Raw genomic sequence first — 21,083 nt, forward strand, 5'->3', positions numbered from 1 at the left:
TCATGCTGTGATGTGTTCGGGTGGGCGTGGCTTCATGGTGTGTTCAGGGTGGGCGTGGCCTCATGCTGTGGTGTGTTCAGGGTGGGCGTGGCCTCATGGTGTGATGTGTTCAGGGTGGGCGTGGCTTCATGGTGTGATGTGTTCAGGGTGGGCGTGGCCTCATGCTGTGTTCAGGGTGGGCGTGGCCTCATGCTGTGATGTGTTCAGGGTGGGCGTGGCCGTGTGCAGACACCTGAGGCTGCTGGTGCCGGTGCTGTTGGGTTACCTGGAGGTCGGGGATCCGCCGGAGGAGTCGGTTCGGCTGAAGATGCTGGAGGTTCTGCAGTCAACCATCAGGTTGGCGTGGCCACGGTAACGGGAAACCTGCCGGAACCAGTTCTCTCTGAAGCGCCTGACCCTAAAGTCTGACCTCTGACCCCGTCAGGATGGCGAGCCGCGCCGATGCGCTGCTGCGCTCTTTGCTCCGGCTGCTGGTCGACGTCTCTGCAGACCCGGGACTCAGCGACTCGGTCCGGCTGCAGCTGATGGAGGGAAGCTCCGCCTCCCTGCGCCTGTTGGACGCCGCTACGCAGCGACGCGTTCAGGTGAGTCACCTGGTGGTGGCGCTGCAGCGACGCGTTCACGTTACAGCAATTAAACATTTTTGTTAGCCTGTTTTGATCCATAAAAATAACAAAATTGATGTGGAAAGATGAAAATATTCATTTATATGAAAATGTAATTAATTTTTTTTTGTTTTGTTCTTTTGCGCCAATTTACACCAAACTTTGACTGAAAGTACTTGGCAAAAATAATATCAATTCAACCGAACAAAACGGTGAAAAGATCAGGGAAAATGTGAAATGAGCAGAAAAGTGAATTTAAAATGTTCTAAAGAATAAATAAATATCCATTTAAACATCAGATGAACAAAATGAAACCATTAAAAACTAAATATAAACTGATGCACAAAGTAAAATGTTTATTTTTATCTATCATTTGTGTAAAAATGTTATTGTGTGCAATAAAAATACATTTAACGATAAATCATTTAGTAAATCCACTGAGCTGATTATTGATTCAGGTTTCTGTTTGCAGCGGCTCCTCCTGCAGGTCGACAGCCGCCACTGCAGCCCTCAGGTTCTCTGTTGCCTGGCAACCGTGACAGCAGAGCGAGAGCACACCTGAAGCACCTGGAGGCGGAGCTTTAAGAGACCGAGCAGCACAAACACCTGAACCGAGCCGGAGCCGAGTCCGAAGGTCGGCCCACCAGAACCGGAACAAAACGGAAGGCTGGGGACTCGCTTCCTGCTGGGTCACTTCCTGCTGGGTTTTCAGAGTAAAACCCTGAAGGTCAGATCAGTCCTGGGGAGGCAGAAGGACCCAAACAGGCCCAGAGGATCAGCTGCACAAATCGAATGTTTTTTGGTTTCACGCAATAAAGTTTTTCTGTAGATCTTCCTCTTCGTCAGTCTTTTATAACCCCGCCTCTTCCATGTAGCTCCTCCCTCCAACGCGATGACCTTTTGTAGCTCCTCCTCCACTGTGGCTCCGCCTTCTTCTGCAGCTCCGCCCCCTCAAATGATGAAGGGCGGACAGGACGTTCTGGTCCCAGACCTGTCAGTGCGTCTCCTCCTGCCCTCCAGCTCTCTGCTGCCCCCTGGCAGCCAGACGCTGCGCTGCTCCTGCAGGAGAACCCGAGCTGTAAACGGCGCCCCCTGCTGAAGGTTCTGAACCTCCAGCAGTTACCTGACAGGTGAGAGAATCCAGGTGCTCCTGAGCCTCCTGACAGTCTGACAGCAGATCAGCTAGTCTGCACACACACACACACACACACACACACACACACACACAGTGAGCCCGACTCCTGGCGGTTTTTATTGTGAAGGAGCTGCAGGTGCTTGCCTCACCTATTTGCAGCCCTGGTGACCTTTGACCCCAGCTGCTGCAGCTCCTCCTGTCGGCTCCTCAGCTCCTCCTCTATCTTCCTGAGGTGCTGCTCCTCTTCCTCCCTCTTCCTCCTCAGCACCTCCGCCCCCTCCTGCAGCTCCCTGAGGGGACATTCCAGCATGAGGAAGAGGAGGAGGAGAAAGAGGAAGAGATTAGTTTACCTGAAGTGCCATGTGGCCTCCAGCAGACAGGTGGCGCTGTCGTCCAGTCGGTGCTGCAGCGAATCAGCCTGACAGGAACAGAGCAGGTCAGGAGGTTCTGGTGCTCAGTGTGTCCTTGTACTTGATGCTGTGGGAACCAAACCTGGGCCCCACAAGGGGAAACGCTGTTTTTGGGTTAGGGCTCAGGTTTAGGACTACGGTGCGAGTTGAGTTTTGTTTAGTAGAAAAGAATGAAAAGTCCCAGCAAAGATAGAAAGACAGGTTTGCGTGTGTGTTTACGTCTCTCCTGGCCGTCCGGCGGCAGCTCTGAGCCTCCAGCAGCAGCCGGTCGGCCTGGCGAAGCTCCGCCCGTCTCTGCAGCAGAGTTTCCTCCAAACACACCAGCTCATCACACACCTGCAGCACACTCCTACACACACACACACACACAGGTCTGTCTCTATAGTTTCATCAGTCATTTATCAGCAGATGATCAATGTGAATCTGGGACCTGTGTCGCCGCAGGGACCGTTGCATCTTCTTCTCCATGCAGTCTGACACACATCTGCCTCCCTGCTGACACACACACACACACACACAGGTTCCTGCGACACTCGCTGCCGCCGCAGAGCCGTAAAAAGATTAAATGAAGAGATAGATTGTTGATACCACAGGAAATGAAATGAAACTCATTGTTTATTGCAGATGGTGAAGGTCCGGTTCGTTCTGAACCGAGTTTATGCTGATAAAAACCAGAATAATAAAACTTTGACCTCAGTCTGAAAGAAGCGGCTCTGGATTTCTGTTTACAATAAATAATATTTTTATTTGTATATTTCTACTTTAAAGGCGTCTGATGTTATTTTCAGGTCAACATTAATCAGATTTACTGAACACAAATACTCAAATCATCTCATTAAGCATGAAGTTGGTTCCGACAGGATCCAGCGGTCAGCAGCAAGAAAAACTTAAAATCTAAAAACGTTTAGTTCCCATTTTTAATGAATCAACAGGAAATTATTGTGATTTGACTCAGCCGGACTGTTCCTGCTGGAAGGAGCGCCACCTGCTGGACAGACAGAAGAACTGAACCCAGATGGCTGGAAGACAGAATAAAAAGGGAATTTTTAAATTTTATTTTAGGTTCATTTGAGGACTATAAAAAAAAATCAACTTTTGACTAAAAATCCATGTTTTCTGGTAACCTGCATTTATTCAGAAAAGACAAAATGGTTTAAAAATACAAAATAAATATTCACAGATTTTCTTCATGGATATTAAATACGTTAAAATTTACATTTTTCTGTTTGTTCAGTTTTTTATTTTTTCATAATAATTGTTATCAGCTGGACCGTCTTTATAAAGGTTCTGTTTAAATCCTGACCCGGTCCGGTTTTCCTCCCTGAGGTCCAGATTCTGGTTCGGTACCAGCAGGACTCCAGTTCCTGCTCCGTGTTTCCTCCGGAACACCAGGGGGCGGCACGGCGCTCCTCTTTAAGCCGGAAGTTTTCACCGGAAGTTCCCGCCAGCTGTACGCATGTTCGGCTCGGCCAGCAGAAACCGAACTGAAACCGAACCGGAGCGGCTTCTGGTTCCGCGGATCCCAGGTCAGTTAGTCCAGCAGGGTCCGGTTCATTTCGTTCCTTTGAGCAGTTCAGTTCTGACTCTTCAGATCCGGACCGGTACCGCCTCACGCGGGAAGTTTGGTACCGAGCGGCTGGAGGTTTCTCAGACCGGTTCCGGTTCTGGTTCCGTCAGAACCAGTGGGTCCAGTTCAGACTGTAAATCGGGTTCGAAATGAAAACGGTGTTGGAGTTCATTAATTTCTGTACCAGGTCCGTTTACCAGAACCCGACCAGAACCCCTCAGTGTAAATCACCTTGAGAAATAATGAGATTTGGTTAAACATGAAAACGGGATTTAAACATGTCATCCAGATGGATCGGAACCAGAGCTGCATTCACCGTCCAGCTGGTCCACTGAGCTCCTGCTGGACGGAACCAGGCAGAGTCCAGTTCTTCTACACATAAACATGGTTATATAAGCTGCAGTGTGTGAGTGTAAGCAGTTCAAAGAGATGGAGGAAGAAGAGAAATCAGCTGTTTGGCTACTTCCGGTCAGCGGATCGGTTTCTCCTGTGTTTTATGGTTTATGTTTATTCATTTTGGTTTTTTTCTCCTCTTCAGATGACGATTTTTTTCTTCCTGCATCGTTTTAATTTTTCTTCTTCTTCTTATCAGGATGGATCTTTCACCTCTTCTTCATGACCTTCATCTCTCCTCCTCCTCCTCGGAGAAGCCACGCCTCTCTAATCCCCTCCCACCAATCACAGAGCTCCTCTCTGAGCTGCAGAAGAAGCTGATTGGTGCGGCTGAAAGCAGCCCTCTGATTGGCCAGGTTGAGCGTCTGTTCCAGGCTGCAGATCCTGATTGGCTGTTCCCTCCGCTGTTGGAGGACCAGGACAGCAGGTGGGCGGAGCTTCAGGCAGCGTACAGCTCAGTGATCAGTGCTCTGATTGGCTGTGCCGCGCTGCCGGTCTGCGAGGAGGACTGCGGTTCGTTAGACGCCTCAGCCTATCAGAGCGTCCCGAGGCGCGCTGCCGCCGTAAGCTCCGCCCTCACAGCACTGCTGGGGAACTGGGAGGAAGGGGGCGGAGCCAGAAGAGCCAGGCTGCTCCTCGCTGTGGCTCCGCCCATCTACCTGTTCTCTGTTACACATTTCCAGGTAAGTTGCTGCTGACATCAGCAGTGGTTCTGGTGGTTCTAGTGGTTCTGGTGGTTCTGATGGCTCCATCTCTGCAGGACGAGGTTTGGACCAGCGCCGCCTCCAGAACCGCAGCGCGGCGCCTTCAGGGGGCGCTGCTGAGGGCGGGCGGATGGAGAGACTCCGCCCACCTGCTGGCGGGGGAGGAGGAGGACAGGTGCATTCTGGGTGGAGTCCTGGATATCCTGCAGCCTCAGCTGACCAGGTAAGACCAGAACCTGTGACCCGGTTGGTTCTGTCGGAACCTCACCTGGCCGCTCGCCGTTCCTCTCACTTCCTGTTTGTGTCTCAGGGAGTCATGGCGACGGTGTGCCGCCCTGAAGCTGCAGTTCTCCTGGACGCTGCTGCAGGTTGGTCATCGCGTTGCCATGGCAACAACCCTGTGAACGTTAATGACGTAATGTCGCGGTGCTGAATATTATTGAACATTTTTCTTTGTAAAATAATAAAACTCTTAACATGAATATGTTTCTGAATAAATCAGCTGCTGTTTATTGGCCAATCAGATTTATTATAGATTCGTTAAGTTTTTCTTATGGGCGGAGTCAAAGCTAATAGCATTACGCCACCTGCTGGTAGGAAGCGTTTCCTACATAAACGATTCCATTAAAACTCTCGTCGACGTCAGTTTTCCTTTAAAGTGTCTGACGTGTGATCGGCCAATCACAGCTCTGGTTTTCACAGGTGACCCGCCCCTTCCTCTCCCCCTTCCTGCCTCGCCTCCTCCCCCCTTCGCTCCTCCTGAATGACGACTACAGGCCGGAGAACTGCATGCTGGGAGTTCGCTGTCTGCATCACGTCGTTCTGAACACGGTCAGAACTTTTCCACCTATAATTAGAAATTAATAGGAAAAGTTTTGAGAGCCTCACGACACACAGTGTTGAGTGTAGCTCGTTAGCATTAGCTTCCGCTGAATAGCGCCTTAGCGTATCTCAGGTTTATGGTTAACGCAGCTAACTTCAGCTTGTGGTGATGATGATGATGATGATGATGATGATGTCGTCCATGTCCAGCCCGCTGCAGACCTTCGTCAGTTTAACAGAGCCGAGGTTCTGTACCAGGCTCTGTTCAGACACCTGTACACGAGCGAGGCCGCCGTCATCCAGGTAGCACACACACACACACACACACACACACACACACACACACACACACACACACACACAGTCGTGTTTTCATGTCTTGTGGGGACTTTACATTGACTTGGTCTGAACTCTGTAAAATTAACTAAAACAAAATACATCATCTATGTACCTGAAACCTGTAGACAAAATGGAAATTAAGGAAATGATTAATCAATATAACAATAAAAAATCAATGGACGGGAATGGAATTAAAATGTCACCTATAAAAAACATAATTGGTGATATTACATCTGCATCTTGTCATTCATAACTGTTTGAAAAATTGCAAAGGTTATTAAAATCTAGCGATGAGCATATTGTAATTGGTCTACCGTAGTCTAGCAACTAGCCGCCGACTGAAGAAGAAGCTAGCGGTGCATGCTGGGATAGTTGTCAGAACGCTGGTTTGTTAATAAAGTTTGACTGACCCATCTACCTACGACCTGATAATCAGGTCGTCTGCAGGTCACTCAGCACCACGGAGACGGGTCACCATCGTCCACCTCGGCCCAGATTGCTCTCCTCGCCGACCCGAATCGGACTTTAGTGCAGCTCCATCTAGTGGATGCATAACGTAACTCCAGCCTCGACTGTAGCGTCTGTTCTATGCGCCTTATAATGCGTAAAATACTTCATATTTGCAGATGATACAAGGATCTCCTGTACTGGAGGAAACGTTCAACACTCAATACAGAAATAAAAAACCTACATGTTGGTTCAAAAACAGTAATAATCAGTAAATTTAGATAAAACTAAATTCATGGTATTCGGAAACAATAAAAAACAAGAAAATAATCCAATTAAAATATCAATTGACAGTTGATTTACTACAAGTACATGACATTAAATTCTTGGGTGTCGTATTAGATAAGTTTATCTGGAACCACAGATCAGTAAAATCTAAAGTGTTGCTGTTCTGAGGGGAATTAGATTCATCCTGAACTGTAAATCTTTATTCTATATAACACACTCATTGTACCACATCTAGCATGTTGTGTGGAAGTTTGTGGAAATACATTCAAAACAAAGTTACAGCCATTATAAGTCTTACAAAATAAATCAATCTGAATACATAAAGTGGGACGTTGGGAACACAAACCAGTTATTTATTAAATCAAATAAACTGAAACTCTGGGACCTGGTAACATTTAAAACTTCACAATTCATGTTTAAGGTCAGAAATCAGCAACAACAAACAGGAAATGTTTGGTGACAGAGAGGAAGTTATAATTTAAGATGTGGAGGATAAAAAACAACCAGGAAGAGTTTGTGATTAAATGTGTGGAATGGATGATGAGTTAAAAAAGGTATAAATATAAACCAATTTAAAAATTATTTCACAATATGTTCTATAAGATGGTCCATAAATGCTATTGATGATATAAATAATAGGACATTATAAGACATTATATCTTCTACCGGCTCCTTTTCAAACAGAAAATATAACATTTGCAGGTCACATGGGCAGAATCATCTGTTTTACCTGTTTGTTTTATTCTATTTTATTTTTGGGTTTTTTTCTTTCTTGATTGTTTTTTCTGTGTGTTTGAAATAAAATAAATAAATAACCTCTGACCCCTAACCCAAGAACAGCTTCTCCCTCATGGGGACCAAGAAATTGTCCCCACAAGCAGCAGAGGGTTCAGAAATAGGTCCTCACAAGGATATAAAAACCTGGTTCACACACACTCTCTCTGACCCACTCTTCACCTCTGACCTCTGACCTGCAGCTCGTCCTCTCCTGCCTGCTCGACCTGCTGCTGGTTCTGGAGAAGCCCCCCTCCTCCGACTGCCGCAGGAAGCCATGTCGCCATGACGACGTGCTGCATCTGGTTCTGACCCACATGGAGGCGGAGCATAAGGTGGAGCTGCGGCGCGTCTACGCCTCGGCCCTGCCGCTCTACGTGGAGAGGTGCGTTTGATTCTTACACCTTGACTCCAGATCAGAAACAGAACCAAACAGTGGCCTCATGATGTGTTCAGGGTGGGCGTGGCCTCATGCTGTGATGTGGTCAGGGTGGGCGTGGCTTCATGAAGTGTTCAGGGTGGGCGTGGCCTCATGCTGTGATGTGTTCAGGTGGGCGTGGCTTCATGCTGTGATGTTTGGAGTGGGCGTGGCTTCATGTTGTGATGTTTGGAGTGGGCGTGGCTTCATGCTGTGATGTGTTCAGGGTGGGCGTGGCTTCATGCTGTGATGTTTGGAGTGGGCGTGGCTTCATGCTGTGATGTGTTCAGGGTGGGCGTGGCTTCATGCTGTGATGTGTTCAGGTGGGCGTGGCTTCATGTTGTGATGTTTGGAGTGGGCGTGGCTTCATGCTGTGATGTATTCAGGGTGGGCGTGGCCTCATGCTGTGATGTGTTCAGGGTGGGCGTGGCTTCATGCTGTGATGTGTTCGGGTGGGCGTGGCTTCATGGTGTGTTCAGGGTGGGCGTGGCCTCATGCTGTGGTGTGTTCAGGGTGGGCGTGGCCTCATGGTGTGATGTGTTCAGGGTGGGCGTGGCTTCATGGTGTGATGTGTTCAGGGTGGGCGTGGCCTCATGCTGTGTTCAGGGTGGGCGTGGCCTCATGCTGTGATGTGTTCAGGGTGGGCGTGGCCGTGTGCAGACACCTGAGGCTGCTGGTGCCGGTGCTGTTGGGTTACCTGGAGGTCGGGGATCCGCCGGAGGAGTCGGTTCGGCTGAAGATGCTGGAGGTTCTGCAGTCAACCATCAGGTTGGCGTGGCCACGGTAACGGGAAACCTGCCGGAACCAGTTCTCTCTGAAGCGCCTGACCCTAAAGTCTGACCTCTGACCCCGTCAGGATGGCGAGCCGCGCCGATGCGCTGCTGCGCTCTTTGCTCCGGCTGCTGGTCGACGTCTCTGCAGACCCGGGACTCAGCGACTCGGTCCGGCTGCAGCTGATGGAGGGAAGCTCCGCCTCCCTGCGCCTGTTGGACGCCGCTACGCAGCGACGCGTTCAGGTGAGTCACCTGGTGGTGGCGCTGCAGCGACGCGTTCACGTTACAGCAATTAAACATTTTTGTTAGCCTGTTTTGATCCATAAAAATAACAAAATTGATGTGGAAAGATGAAAATATTCATTTATATGAAAATGTAATTAATTTTTTTTTGTTTTGTTCTTTTGCGCCAATTTACACCAAACTTTGACTGAAAGTACTTGGCAAAAATAATATCAATTCAACCGAACAAAACGGTGAAAAGATCAGGGAAAATGTGAAATGAGCAGAAAAGTGAATTTAAAATGTTCTAAAGAATAAATAAATATCCATTTAAACATCAGATGAACAAAATGAAACCATTAAAAACTAAATATAAACTGATGCACAAAGTAAAATGTTTATTTTTATCTATCATTTGTGTAAAAATGTTATTGTGTGCAATAAAAATACATTTAACGATAAATCATTTAGTAAATCCACTGAGCTGATTATTGATTCAGGTTTCTGTTTGCAGCGGCTCCTCCTGCAGGTCGACAGCCGCCACTGCAGCCCTCAGGTTCTCTGTTGCCTGGCAACCGTGACAGCAGAGCGAGAGCACACCTGAAGCACCTGGAGGCGGAGCTTTAAGAGACCGAGCAGCACAAACACCTGAACCGAGCCGGAGCCGAGTCCGAAGGTCGGCCCACCAGAACCGGAACAAAACGGAAGGCTGGGGACTCGCTTCCTGCTGGGTCACTTCCTGCTGGGTTTTCAGAGTAAAACCCTGAAGGTCAGATCAGTCCTGGGGAGGCAGAAGGACCCAAACAGGCCCAGAGGATCAGCTGCACAAATCGAATGTTTTTTGGTTTCACGCAATAAAGTTTTTCTGTAGATCTTCCTCTTCGTCAGTCTTTTATAACCCCGCCTCTTCCATGTAGCTCCTCCCTCCAACGCGATGACCTTTTGTAGCTCCTCCTCCACTGTGGCTCCGCCTTCTTCTGCAGCTCCGCCCCCTCAAATGATGAAGGGCGGACAGGACGTTCTGGTCCCAGACCTGTCAGTGCGTCTCCTCCTGCCCTCCAGCTCTCTGCTGCCCCCTGGCAGCCAGACGCTGCGCTGCTCCTGCAGGAGAACCCGAGCTGTAAACGGCGCCCCCTGCTGAAGGTTCTGAACCTCCAGCAGTTACCTGACAGGTGAGAGAATCCAGGTGCTCCTGAGCCTCCTGACAGTCTGACAGCAGATCAGCTAGTCTGCACACACACACACACACACACACACACACACACACACAGTGAGCCCGACTCCTGGCGGTTTTTATTGTGAAGGAGCTGCAGGTGCTTGCCTCACCTATTTGCAGCCCTGGTGACCTTTGACCCCAGCTGCTGCAGCTCCTCCTGTCGGCTCCTCAGCTCCTCCTCTATCTTCCTGAGGTGCTGCTCCTCTTCCTCCCTCTTCCTCCTCAGCACCTCCGCCCCCTCCTGCAGCTCCCTGAGGGGACATTCCAGCATGAGGAAGAGGAGGAGGAGAAAGAGGAAGAGATTAGTTTACCTGAAGTGCCATGTGGCCTCCAGCAGACAGGTGGCGCTGTCGTCCAGTCGGTGCTGCAGCGAATCAGCCTGACAGGAACAGAGCAGGTCAGGAGGTTCTGGTGCTCAGTGTGTCCTTGTACTTGATGCTGTGGGAACCAAACCTGGGCCCCACAAGGGGAAACGCTGTTTTTGGGTTAGGGCTCAGGTTTAGGACTACGGTGCGAGTTGAGTTTTGTTTAGTAGAAAAGAATGAAAAGTCCCAGCAAAGATAGAAAGACAGGTTTGCGTGTGTGTTTACGTCTCTCCTGGCCGTCCGGCGGCAGCTCTGAGCCTCCAGCAGCAGCCGGTCGGCCTGGCGAAGCTCCGCCCGTCTCTGCAGCAGAGTTTCCTCCAAACACACCAGCTCATCACACACCTGCAGCACACTCCTACACACACACACACACACAGGTCTGTCTCTATAGTTTCATCAGTCATTTATCAGCAGATGATCAATGTGAATCTGGGACCTGTGTCGCCGCAGGGACCGTTGCATCTTCTTCTCCATGCAGTCTGACACACATCTGCCTCCCTGCTGACACACACACACACACACACAGATGAAAACAAGCGCTCAGTGACATCATCTGTGCTGGTGTGAGAACTTCACCTCATCTCTACGCCGCGACATCCTGCCCCCTGCTGGAGGACCCTGGGAGGTCCCAGCAGAGACAACTTCAGTCGGGTCATGGGGTGCCGGACGAATTCGTCCTGCAGGAAATGCATCATCAGCCTGTGATCCCACTCTGCACACAGTGTCTGAGACACACCAACCTCCTGGAGGAAGCTCTTCCTGGTGTCGCCCCCTGTCGGGAGAACTGAGGTACTGCAGCTCCAAACCGGAGTCCTGAGTCCCTTGAGAGGCCAGACTGGGAGCCTGAGACACAAAGCTGAACTTTAACCTCTCAGCAGATAAAACAACACAAATAACTCTTGAACAAGTTTCTGAAACTGAGAGACGTTGGACAGCTGGAGTTAGTTAGTTGGGATAAAATGTAATGAATCGCAACTAAAAATAAAATAAATAAATAAAATAGATAAACTAAAAGTACAAAAAATTCCAGATATAATCAACGTGGTTCTGCTCTCTCATTCTAAGGTCCTGATCTATTTCTGTAGCTCTGCTGCCGTAGACCAACGGAGGACAACCTTCTCATCACTTTCTTCTCCTGCTACAATCCAGTTTATATATTTATTTAAGCTGTTAACTTTTTGTTTTCAGTTATTTTTCTGAGAAAACCAAAACACATAACCTGGCATAATGCTGCCATCACCTAATTGGTCTCCGTCTCTTAACTTTCCTTTCATGAACACAGAATGTACTTCTGGTTCAGTTCTACTTCTCTCTCTTCTCAAACCCCAGTTAGTCGTGGCAGATGGCTGCTGGTACCGAGCCCGGTTCTGGTTCTGCTGGAGGTTTCTTCCTGTTAAAGGGGAGATTTACTCTGTCTCCCCCTGCTGGTCCAGTTCCTTCTGCTGAAGGACCAACAACATCCCAGCTGACGGAAACAAACTGAACCCAGAACCTGTGGGTCCGATCCACCATGGCTGCGGTTCTGTTACCGGCCACCAGCAGAACCACAGCAGGGGAATTAGCTCAGATGGTAGAGCGCTCGCTTAGCATGTGAGAGGTAGCGGGATCGATGCCCGCATTCTCCAGTGACCTTTTGACCCCTGCTGGTGCAGCCTGAGGACCCTGGATCAGCCTGACGTCCTGCTGGAGAACCACAGGAAGGAGGAATGTTTCCCATGATTCAGGTGCTTCTGTGGCTCCCGGCTCTCTGAAAAGCCTTCAGGGTTATTTTTAGACTCAGCAGGAACCTGATGCTGCCCCTGAACTGAACCTCCTCCAGGATTCATCTCCGTTTGCTGTGAGTTTCTAATTCCACTGCAGGAAAAACTGAAATCAAACACAAAAAACTCTTCCATGGCTTTTAGTCTTGAGGTTTAATCTGGAATAGAGTTAATCTAAAAACCATGTTGATACATCGGTGCGCCATTATTACACCTGTGATTCTGACATCTTAAGACTGATTCACTAAATGCATCGCTAAGGTAACTCAAATTATGACATGCTAATAAGGTAACATAGGCTAAAATATGCTAATGTCACACGGCCCAAAACATGCTAAGCTAAAGGGGGCTAAAGTAAATTATCATAATCTGAAATATGCTACACTAATCCATCCATCCATTATCGGTACCTGATTTTCCTTGCAGGGTTGCAGAGTTTGGGGGGGAGGGGGAGCTGTGTCTGTCTCTGGCGTCCATCGGGTCAGATGTCCTGTGATGTCCCCTCACCAGTCCATCACACAACATTTTATTATGTTTGTTTGATGCTTTTACACTTTCTTGTTCATTTTTATGTTAATTCTTTTTTCTATAAATTGAAGCATTTTATCTGAATAAAACTGTTTTACTGACTTAACACGCAGCGCCTAAAGGTACCGTTTCAGAACCTTTGCCTGGGTCGGTTCTGGACCGGCATGACGTGAAACAGCAAAACCAGAAAACTGAAAGACTAAAGCAGAAAACCAAAGGCTCAGATCAGGTTCTGGTTCTGGTCCGGTCAGGACCCGGGATTATGTGGACCTGCTCTACGGTCTGCATGCTGACAATAAATCCCTTTTTAAATCGTCGTGATTTAAATTCTAGAAAACAGATTTGAACTGAGCTGAAATGAAAACATGGAGCGTTTCCTCCTGAGTCTGTGACCTGACCTGTGGCAGGGGTCAAAAGGTCACTGGAGACCGCGGGCTTCAATCCCGCTCTACTAGAACCGGACCTGTGACTCAGATCCAGCATGGAGTTCTGAGCAGACGGTCCGGTTCGGTCTCTGGCTGTTGTTATAAGTGGACACACCCAGCTGGTACTGACCAGGTTCTGCTCCACCGTGTGGTTCTGGCCCTGTCGGACCTCCTGCCTGCTGGTCCGGTTCTGGTGGGCCGACCCGTGAAGCCGCTCGGCGCTCAGAGAGTCTGTAGAACTGGAGGAAGCAGACATGAAATCAGGTTCTGTTGACTGACCGACCAGAACCAACCAGAACCTGAAACATCTCCAAAGGAGAACCCGATGCTGCTCTGCAAACTAGACACAGTCAGAACCAGAACTTCATAGTAGTCGGAATCTTCGGTTCAGAACCACAGATCCAGACGGACCGGTTCAGGTCCAAAAGACTCCAGACTGCTTCACAGTAAATCTGCTGGAACCAGCAGCAGTTCTGGTACCTGGCTCCGTCCTGTGGTTCCGTCTGGTTCTCTGGTTCTGGTAGACTGTCGGGAAGCCGCTCCAGCTGGATCCGAGTCGGGTTAAACTGGTCCCGTTGGACCTGCAGACAGACAGAACCCAACTGGGTTAACTCTGGTTCTGGTTCTGATGGATTCTCCTGCTGGTTTTGGGAATAAAACTCAGCTGCAGGAAGGAGCAGAACCGGGTCAAGCATCAGAACAGAACCACACATGGAAATATCACATCTGCACTCCGGGACTGAAGGGGGCGCCGTTTCCTACCGCAGCTGTGGTTTTATGGTTCTGGCACCATAAAAGATAATTTCTCTGATGAAACTAAAGCAAGTAAAACAAAAGGCTGAGTTTACATCCGTGTATTTATTTATTTGATCATGTGAGGATCGTATTCTTCTGCGTAACTCGTTTATTTTCCCCTTTTGCTAAATTAAGTTTCTTGAAGAATCAGATATTTGTTGACTGTAAATGCTGCTTTGTTTTACAGTGCTGCTTTTTATCTAGTCTATAATTCCTCCTGTAAATATTATTTATAAATCATGACTGATTATGAGTGTAGTTTATGTTCTATTTCTATTGTTAACGTTTTATTTGAATAAAAAATGGCTGGCCCATGCAATGTGGAAGTGAAGGGGGCGCTATTGCCATATTAGCTGTGATATTTCAGAAAACATTATTATAAATATACTTACAACTAAACCGATCATGCATTTTGTATTAATCAATATGTTGATTTATTCAACAACGTAACATAAAATATAATTAAGGAATTAACTGTGGTTAATATAGTAAATGGCGCCCCCTTCAGTTCAGGAGTTCAAATGTGATATTTCCATATATGGTATGGTTCTGACTCCGCCCCTTCCTGGAACCTCCCAGTGTCACCTGGTGGTCTGGCTCCGCCCTCAGCTGCCGAAGCTCCGCCTCCAGCTCCGCCTGTCGGACCCTCAGAGCCTGAACCTCCGTCCACAGCGCAGACAGCTCCTCCTGCTGGACACAGAGGGGATTTACACCATGACTTCATGAGACAGTGACCTCTACTCGACCTTCTGACCTGAGGGTCCTGCACCATCCTGCAGTGTCTGTGGGAATCCTGCAGGAGGCGCCGCAGGCTCTGATTCTCCGCCTGAAGAACATGGACCTGCTGCTGAGAGCGCCGGGCCTGAAACACACAGAGAGGATGGGTGAACCGGGTTGACCCCCAGGTGAACTGAGATGACCCCAGGTGAACCGGGATGACCCCCAGGTGAACCGGGTTGACCCCAGGTGAACTGAGATGACCCCAGGTGAACTGAGATGACCCCCAGGTGAAGCAGGATGACCCCCAGGTGAACTGAGATGACCCCGGGTGAACCGGGTTGACCCCCAGGTGAACCAGGTTGACCCCCAGGTGAACTGAGATGACCCCAGGTGAACCCGGTTGACCCCAGGTGAACTGGGTTGACCCCCAGGTGAACTGAGATGACACCAGGTGAACCGGGTTGACCCCAGGTGAACCCGGTTGACCCCCAGGTGAACTGAGATGACACCAGGNCCGGGTTGACCCCAGGTGAACCCGGTTGACCCCCAGGTGAACTGAGATGACACCAGGTGAACCGGGTTGACCCCAGGTGAACCCGGTTGACCCCAGGTGAACCGGGATGACCCCAGGTGAACTGAGATGACCCCAGGTGAACCGGGATGACCCCAGGTGAACCGGGTTGACCCCAGGTGAACCCGGTTGACCCCAGGTGACCTGAGATGACCCCCCCTGCCTCCCCGGTAGCCCCTCCCTCTGCAGCCCTCCAGGTGTACCTGCTGCCTCAGTCCTCTCAGGTACTCCTGCAGTCCAGCAGTCGCCTCCTGCAGATCCCTCTGCTGCGCTTCGTTGGCCAGAATCTGACCTGCAGCAGGACAACACGATGTTGTTTAAACACCCAATCAGAAGGCTGGAGGTCCGGAGCAGCTCTGTGATTGGTTGTCCTCACTGCTGGTCAGCTGCTGCTCCAGCTCTTTGATCTCCTGCGTCTCCATGGCGATGCGTGAGAGGAGGTCGTCAAGGCGACCCTCCAGCTGGCCGTCCTTCCTGCTCATGGTGCCGGGTAGCCGGACCCTCATGTGGTTCTGCAGCGGGTTCTGATTGGACCTCAGACACAAGCAACGAGTCACTGGACTGATCTGGATTTAAAGTCACAGCGTTTAATCTGAGCGGCACCAGACGACCCGGTTAACGTCTGAGATAAGAGCCAAGTTACGTCTCACGGTGAAGACGGACGCTCTTCCCTCCGGTTCCTCCTGCCCACCATGCTGTGGGACGGAGGCGCCAGTTGGATTCAGAACTGGCGAATCGCAGCTCAGGAACCCAAAACTCACCAGCTGGATGAAATCGATCTTGAAGAAGTTGCTAGTTTCAGTCCACACTAATTTTATATTTTATTATTGGAATGAGCAGAGATGCATTGGTGAGACTGTAGGGAGGATTGAAATGTAAAATCCACCTGACGTCTGATCTGGCTCCCCCTGTCAGCCTCGGCTGGATGGCCATCTCAAATCTCCTGGAGGAAACGTAAGCTTGACGCTCCTTTCTGAAGTCCACTCCCAAGGACCATCATAACAGAGGCTGCAGGGAGAGCTAGCTCCTACACAGCAGACTCTCACTTATTGTTTGCTGCCTGTCGCTGCCTCATCTCACTACATGTGCCTGATGTTGCTATTTCATCCTGCTTATTCTTTACTTTTAGAAATGGTGGCATTTAGCTTTATACTATTAACATCGAAGCAAGACCTAGAGAAACTCCTGTTAGCTTACTTAGCAACCCAGAACCAACATTTAGCTTTATGCTGCACAAATCCAGAACTCACTTTTTCCTCCCGGTGGGACCTGAACTCCTCACCAGGGAGGCGTCCAGGAGGCATCCTGACCAGATGCCCGAGCCTCAACTGGCTCCTCTGGACGTGGAGGAGCAGCGGCTCTACTCTGAGTCCCTCCCGGATGACCGAGCTTCTCTCTCTAAGGGAGAGCCCAGCCACCCTGCGGAGGAGGAAACCCATTTCGGCCGCTTGTACCCGTGATCTCGTTCTTTCGGTCATGACCCAAAGCTCATGACCATAGATGAGGGTGGGAACGTAGATCGACCGGTAAATCGAGAGCTTCGCTTTTTACCGGTACAGCGCCCGCTTCACGGCAGACGCTGCCCCAATCCGCCTGTCCATCTCCCTTCTTCCCTCATTATGAACAAGATGCCCAGATACTTAAACTCCTGCTCTGTTCGTTTCTGAGGTGCAGCAATAATGTTCCTGGTCAGTTTGACCCGCGGAGAGTTTAATCATGCAAGAGTCAGAAACCAAAAAATTCCTCCCAAACATTTTTATACCTGATTATTAACTCCAATACTAACCATTTCAATCAATATTTGTGCAGTGATGTTTTTTTATTTCTCACAAATAAAGGATCAATGACAACAATTTACTCATTTGGACATAAAAAAATATTTACTGAAAAAAAACCTACAAACAAAAAACAATCTTTTGTAAATTTTTTATATTATATTTTGATTTTTTTACCCTTCACCTTGACTACCAGGCCAGATTGACCTGAACAGGATCTATGTAATATGTAGACAGGGGGGTTGCAAATGTGTAAAATGTAACATTTATATTTAGGGTCCACATATGAAGACAAATAGAAAAAGTTTCATACAAAAGAGATACTTTCAACAGTTTTTTTTGTAATTTTAAACTTTAAAACGGGAGGGTTGAAGTGAACTGTCTGACTGCGACCTGCAACCAGCCCACATACTGAGGCCTTGGTCCTCGTGGCAGTGGGTCGCAGGTTCGATTCCCGGCTCGGTGACATTTGCCGCATGTCTTCCCGTCTCTCATTAACTTCTTTCCTGTCTAAATACTTTCAAATAAAGGCCACCAGAGCCAACAAAACCTTTAAAGAAAGAAGCTGCTTACAGATTTAAATTAAAGAATACTTACAAACATCATGAATGTCCTCAGCTTTAATCTAAGCCATGTTTATAGAAAGCGGGTAAGAAATAATCATTTTGTGATTCCTGCTCGTCCCGCGTTGGACCAGCCTGGTTTAGCGGACAGACTCACCGCGCAGTAATGGCGCCTGCAGGAGCGTCGCTAGCGTTAGCGGCTAACAGGACGTCCAAACCAGGAATGAAGAAATCCTGCAACCGCTAAAATCTGACGTTGCGCTGGCCTTCTTCAGAGGCTTTGTGTCGATTTCTTCAGTAGTCAATGGTGCAGCGCCCCCACAGGCGACGGGGGGAACAGGGTTTCCAGCTAGTTTTAGTCGTTTGACTGCAGTGTGAATGCGAACTACAGTCCTGAAAATGTAACAAATGTTGCAGTTTTAGTTCCCAGTCGAACCGAGTCTGAATGCACCCCAAGACAAATATCTGGCCACTAAACTAAATATTCTATTTTGTGTCAAACTAAATAGTTAGCCATCAAGTTAGATATGTAGCTAAATCTTTATTTTAAGCTAAATAATATATTGAGCTAGCATGCTACATATTAAGTTCTAAATTAACTATTTAGCAAGCAAGCTAAATAATTAGAACCAAAATAATATTTAATTGTCAAGCTGAATATCTAGATAAATATTTAGTTTGAGGATAAATATGAATAATTAACCAAATGATTGCTGTTAATTTTGATTGGGTGGCGTTTGTAAGCTGTCGGCCATTTATGATGACATCATCACATCAGATTAAAGACGTCAGATTCATGACTCCAAATGGAAACACATCCAGAGCTCCATCGGAGGTCAAAGGTCACCACCTGTAATGTAGAGGCAATCTGTCTTCATCTTTCAGCCAATAAAACATCAAATTATTCAGATCAGAACCAGAACCGGTTCACTCTGGGTTTGGACCAGAACACGGAGTGAATGGAGGATGCTTGGGTCGAACTTTAGCGTATTATTGTAGTTCATAGGTTTGAATAGTTTATCTTAGGGTGTTGAAGGCGTCGCGACGTTTGTGAAGCCGCTCACAGAATCAACGTAAATCTCACGATTTACTCAATTTAGCTCAACTGATGCCTAAACATTAAACACAAACCTGCAAAACATTTTAAGTTTAGGATCATTTACACACCTTCCAGCAACAAGTCCAACTAATTTACTTGTTTAATTAAATATTTTAGTGTGTAGTTTAGTGGTTGTTTTGGCCCGGATGTTGTTTGGACTCCAGTTCTGGGTGATTTTTATAAAGTCAGTAAGATCTTCAGATGGTTCTGTTCTGTTGTTTTACTTTGGATTTATGAGTTTAAAATTAAATTCTTCACAATTCAGTCTTAATGTGAAAAGCATATAACAGACACAAAACAGTCTGGACTTCCGGCTGGAAGCTCCTCCTCTTTCTGATGAGGTCAGGTTCGGTTCTGAACTTCTGGATCAGAACCGAGTTTCTGCAGTTTTCCTGAGGAAGATCCAGCTGCTCTTGTTTTACTCACAGCGTTCAGCTCTCTGTCCTCCTCTCCTCCATCTCCTCCTCTCGTTCCTCCATCTTCTCCTCCTTCTCTCCGTTACAAACTTCTGCTCCTCCCTTCACTCTGTTGAATAAAAACAGGAAATCGCTGTCTTTCTCAGCCAATCAGAGAAGAGTCTGCGGGGTACCATGAGCTGCTGTCCAATAGGAGCACAGAAAAGCCAGAGTGCGTCAGAACGTCTTAAAGAGACAGTGACCTGATTCGATTCTCTACTTCGGAGATTCATGGAAGGAGGAATAAATTACTAAACTATTAATAAAAAGCAAATTTATTTAAGGAATTTTGACCCCTAATCAAACACACTAAATAGATTAACAACACAGATCAATGTTTGAAAGCTTTTATTTCTGTAAATTATTTTTTCCCCTTACAGCTAATAGAAATATGTAATTTAAAAATATATATTACATCCTGTATATTAAATAAGACACTGATAACAAAAATGAAAGATGAAACTAAAATAAACATGTTTTATTTTTTAAAGATCTCCACTAAAATATTAAAAACAGCCATTTTCTACTTTATTCTATAAATCAGGACTTAGCTCCCAGAATGTCTTGTTGTCAGATTAAACTTACCTGTTTCTGTCTATTGGAGCCAATTATGTGTACTTTTGTTTTCGGTCACTAGATGGCGCTGTCAGCTCCAATATATAAATCAAGAGGTGACAGGTAGCTGTCAGGTGTTGAACCCGGAAGGGCATAAAAGTTTTTGACCGCTATGGTATGGCGGAGTCATTGTTATCATTGTTGCCATGTACTATCAAATAAATGGATATGTTTCACCAACGTTTATCTGTCTGGACCAAGTGTGGAGTTTGGACCATTACAAGATCRGGGATTGATTTTACACGCGATCAACAGGTACAATGTTAGCCGCTCAGCGCRTCATAAAGCAGCAACGGGTCAACGCTTAAGCCAATGCAGGTTGAACTGGCGTCTACACATTACCTATTACTTTCTAGAATTGCGTTGGAGCATATTGGAGTAGTTATATTAAATTGCTTTTGRTGTGTTCTTATTGTAAGACTTTTGTTGTAAATCTTTTGGTTGAGCCATTGCATGTTTGGATAGTTATTACCTCTGGTTCTGRATGTTCAGCTGGAAGAATACTTTCAAACAGCCTATGCATAATCATGGTGACAATTTGTTATTTTTACTAGGAGCAACTGATTGGTATATCAAGATATACCAATTATATTCACTAGCACTTGAATTAAGACCACAAATCCCAGAGGAATACAAAAGGAGGCTACATGGATGGAGAGCTGGGCCAAAGAGCGCGATATGGCAACTATCATCTCATCTTGAACGTGAACAAAACAATTTCAGGAGGAACAGGATTAGATCAAACCCTATTTCCATCATGAGAGAAGAAGTGGAGGTGGTTGAGGAATATAAATACCTCGGTGTTCATATGGACAACAGACTGGACTGGAGATGTAGCAGTGAAACATCTATAAGAAGAGACAGAGCAGACTAGACTTCTTGAGGAAGCTAAGACACTTAAATGTTGTTGAGAGCGACTTCTCTTCTGCTGTCATCTGTTGGGGCAGCATCAGAACCAGGGACCTACAAAGACTCAACAACCTGATAAAGTAGGCTGGTTCTGATTTGGTTCTGTTCTGGTTTTACTCTGGTTCTGTTCTGGAGACGACTGTAGAAGCTCTGGAGATAATGATGCAAAAAGGATTCTTCATAAAATCAAGAAAAATAAGACAACACTGACCATCTTCCTCACGAGACTATCTTAGAAATCTTAGAGTGTCTTCAATCAGAGGCTTCTTCAAATTCACCAGAATACAGAGAGSTTTCCTGCCAACAACCATCACCATCTACAATAACATAGCTTAAGTCATTGAATGTGCAACTACTTAAAAAAAACTTCATACTGTATAAGAAGTTTAT

The 21,083-nt window shown here is 47.3% G+C and overlaps 2 protein-coding genes, 2 long non-coding RNA genes and 1 other non-coding gene across 5 annotated transcripts; 3 read left to right on the forward strand and 2 right to left on the reverse strand.

Annotated features, from left to right (window-relative positions):
- Positions 1-6: 6 nt before the first annotated feature.
- On the forward strand, positions 7-1,440 carry LOC103470756 (TELO2-interacting protein 2-like). The gene is made up of 3 exons (XM_008419404.2): positions 7-351; positions 425-584; positions 1,078-1,440. Exons 1-3 carry the CDS (start codon positions 11-13, stop codon positions 1,165-1,167), a joined length of 591 nt encoding a protein of 196 aa, XP_008417626.1. The 5' UTR covers positions 7-10; the 3' UTR covers positions 1,168-1,440.
- An 89-nt stretch (positions 1,441-1,529) lies between these two features.
- On the reverse strand, positions 1,530-1,931 carry LOC103470755 (uncharacterized). The gene is made up of 3 exons (XR_534529.2): positions 1,890-1,931; positions 1,729-1,792; positions 1,530-1,664 (listed from the first exon to the last, which is right to left on the reverse strand). It is a non-coding gene; the product is annotated as an uncharacterized LOC103470755 (long non-coding RNA).
- A 1,438-nt stretch (positions 1,932-3,369) lies between these two features.
- On the forward strand, positions 3,370-9,774 carry LOC103470753 (TELO2-interacting protein 2-like). The gene is made up of 10 exons (XM_008419402.2): positions 3,370-3,676; positions 4,310-4,793; positions 4,871-5,037; positions 5,125-5,182; positions 5,517-5,645; positions 5,847-5,939; positions 7,688-7,869; positions 8,542-8,685; positions 8,759-8,918; positions 9,412-9,774. Exons 2-10 carry the CDS (start codon positions 4,311-4,313, stop codon positions 9,499-9,501), a joined length of 1,506 nt encoding a protein of 501 aa, XP_008417624.1. The 5' UTR covers positions 3,370-3,676; position 4,310; the 3' UTR covers positions 9,502-9,774.
- An 89-nt stretch (positions 9,775-9,863) lies between these two features.
- LOC103470754 (uncharacterized) lies at positions 9,864-10,265 on the reverse strand. The gene is made up of 3 exons (XR_534528.2): positions 10,224-10,265; positions 10,063-10,126; positions 9,864-9,998 (listed from the first exon to the last, which is right to left on the reverse strand). It is a non-coding gene; the product is annotated as an uncharacterized LOC103470754 (long non-coding RNA).
- A 1,765-nt stretch (positions 10,266-12,030) lies between these two features.
- Positions 12,031-12,103, forward strand: trnaa-agc (transfer RNA alanine (anticodon AGC)). Its single transcript has one exon. It is a non-coding gene; the product is annotated as a tRNA-Ala (tRNA).
- The last annotated feature ends 8,980 nt before the right edge of the window (positions 12,104-21,083 follow it).

This window comes from Poecilia reticulata, linkage group LG9, assembly GCF_000633615.1.
Source record: "Poecilia reticulata strain Guanapo linkage group LG9, Guppy_female_1.0+MT, whole genome shotgun sequence".
NCBI classification, from domain to species: Eukaryota; Metazoa; Chordata; class Actinopteri; order Cyprinodontiformes; family Poeciliidae; genus Poecilia; species Poecilia reticulata.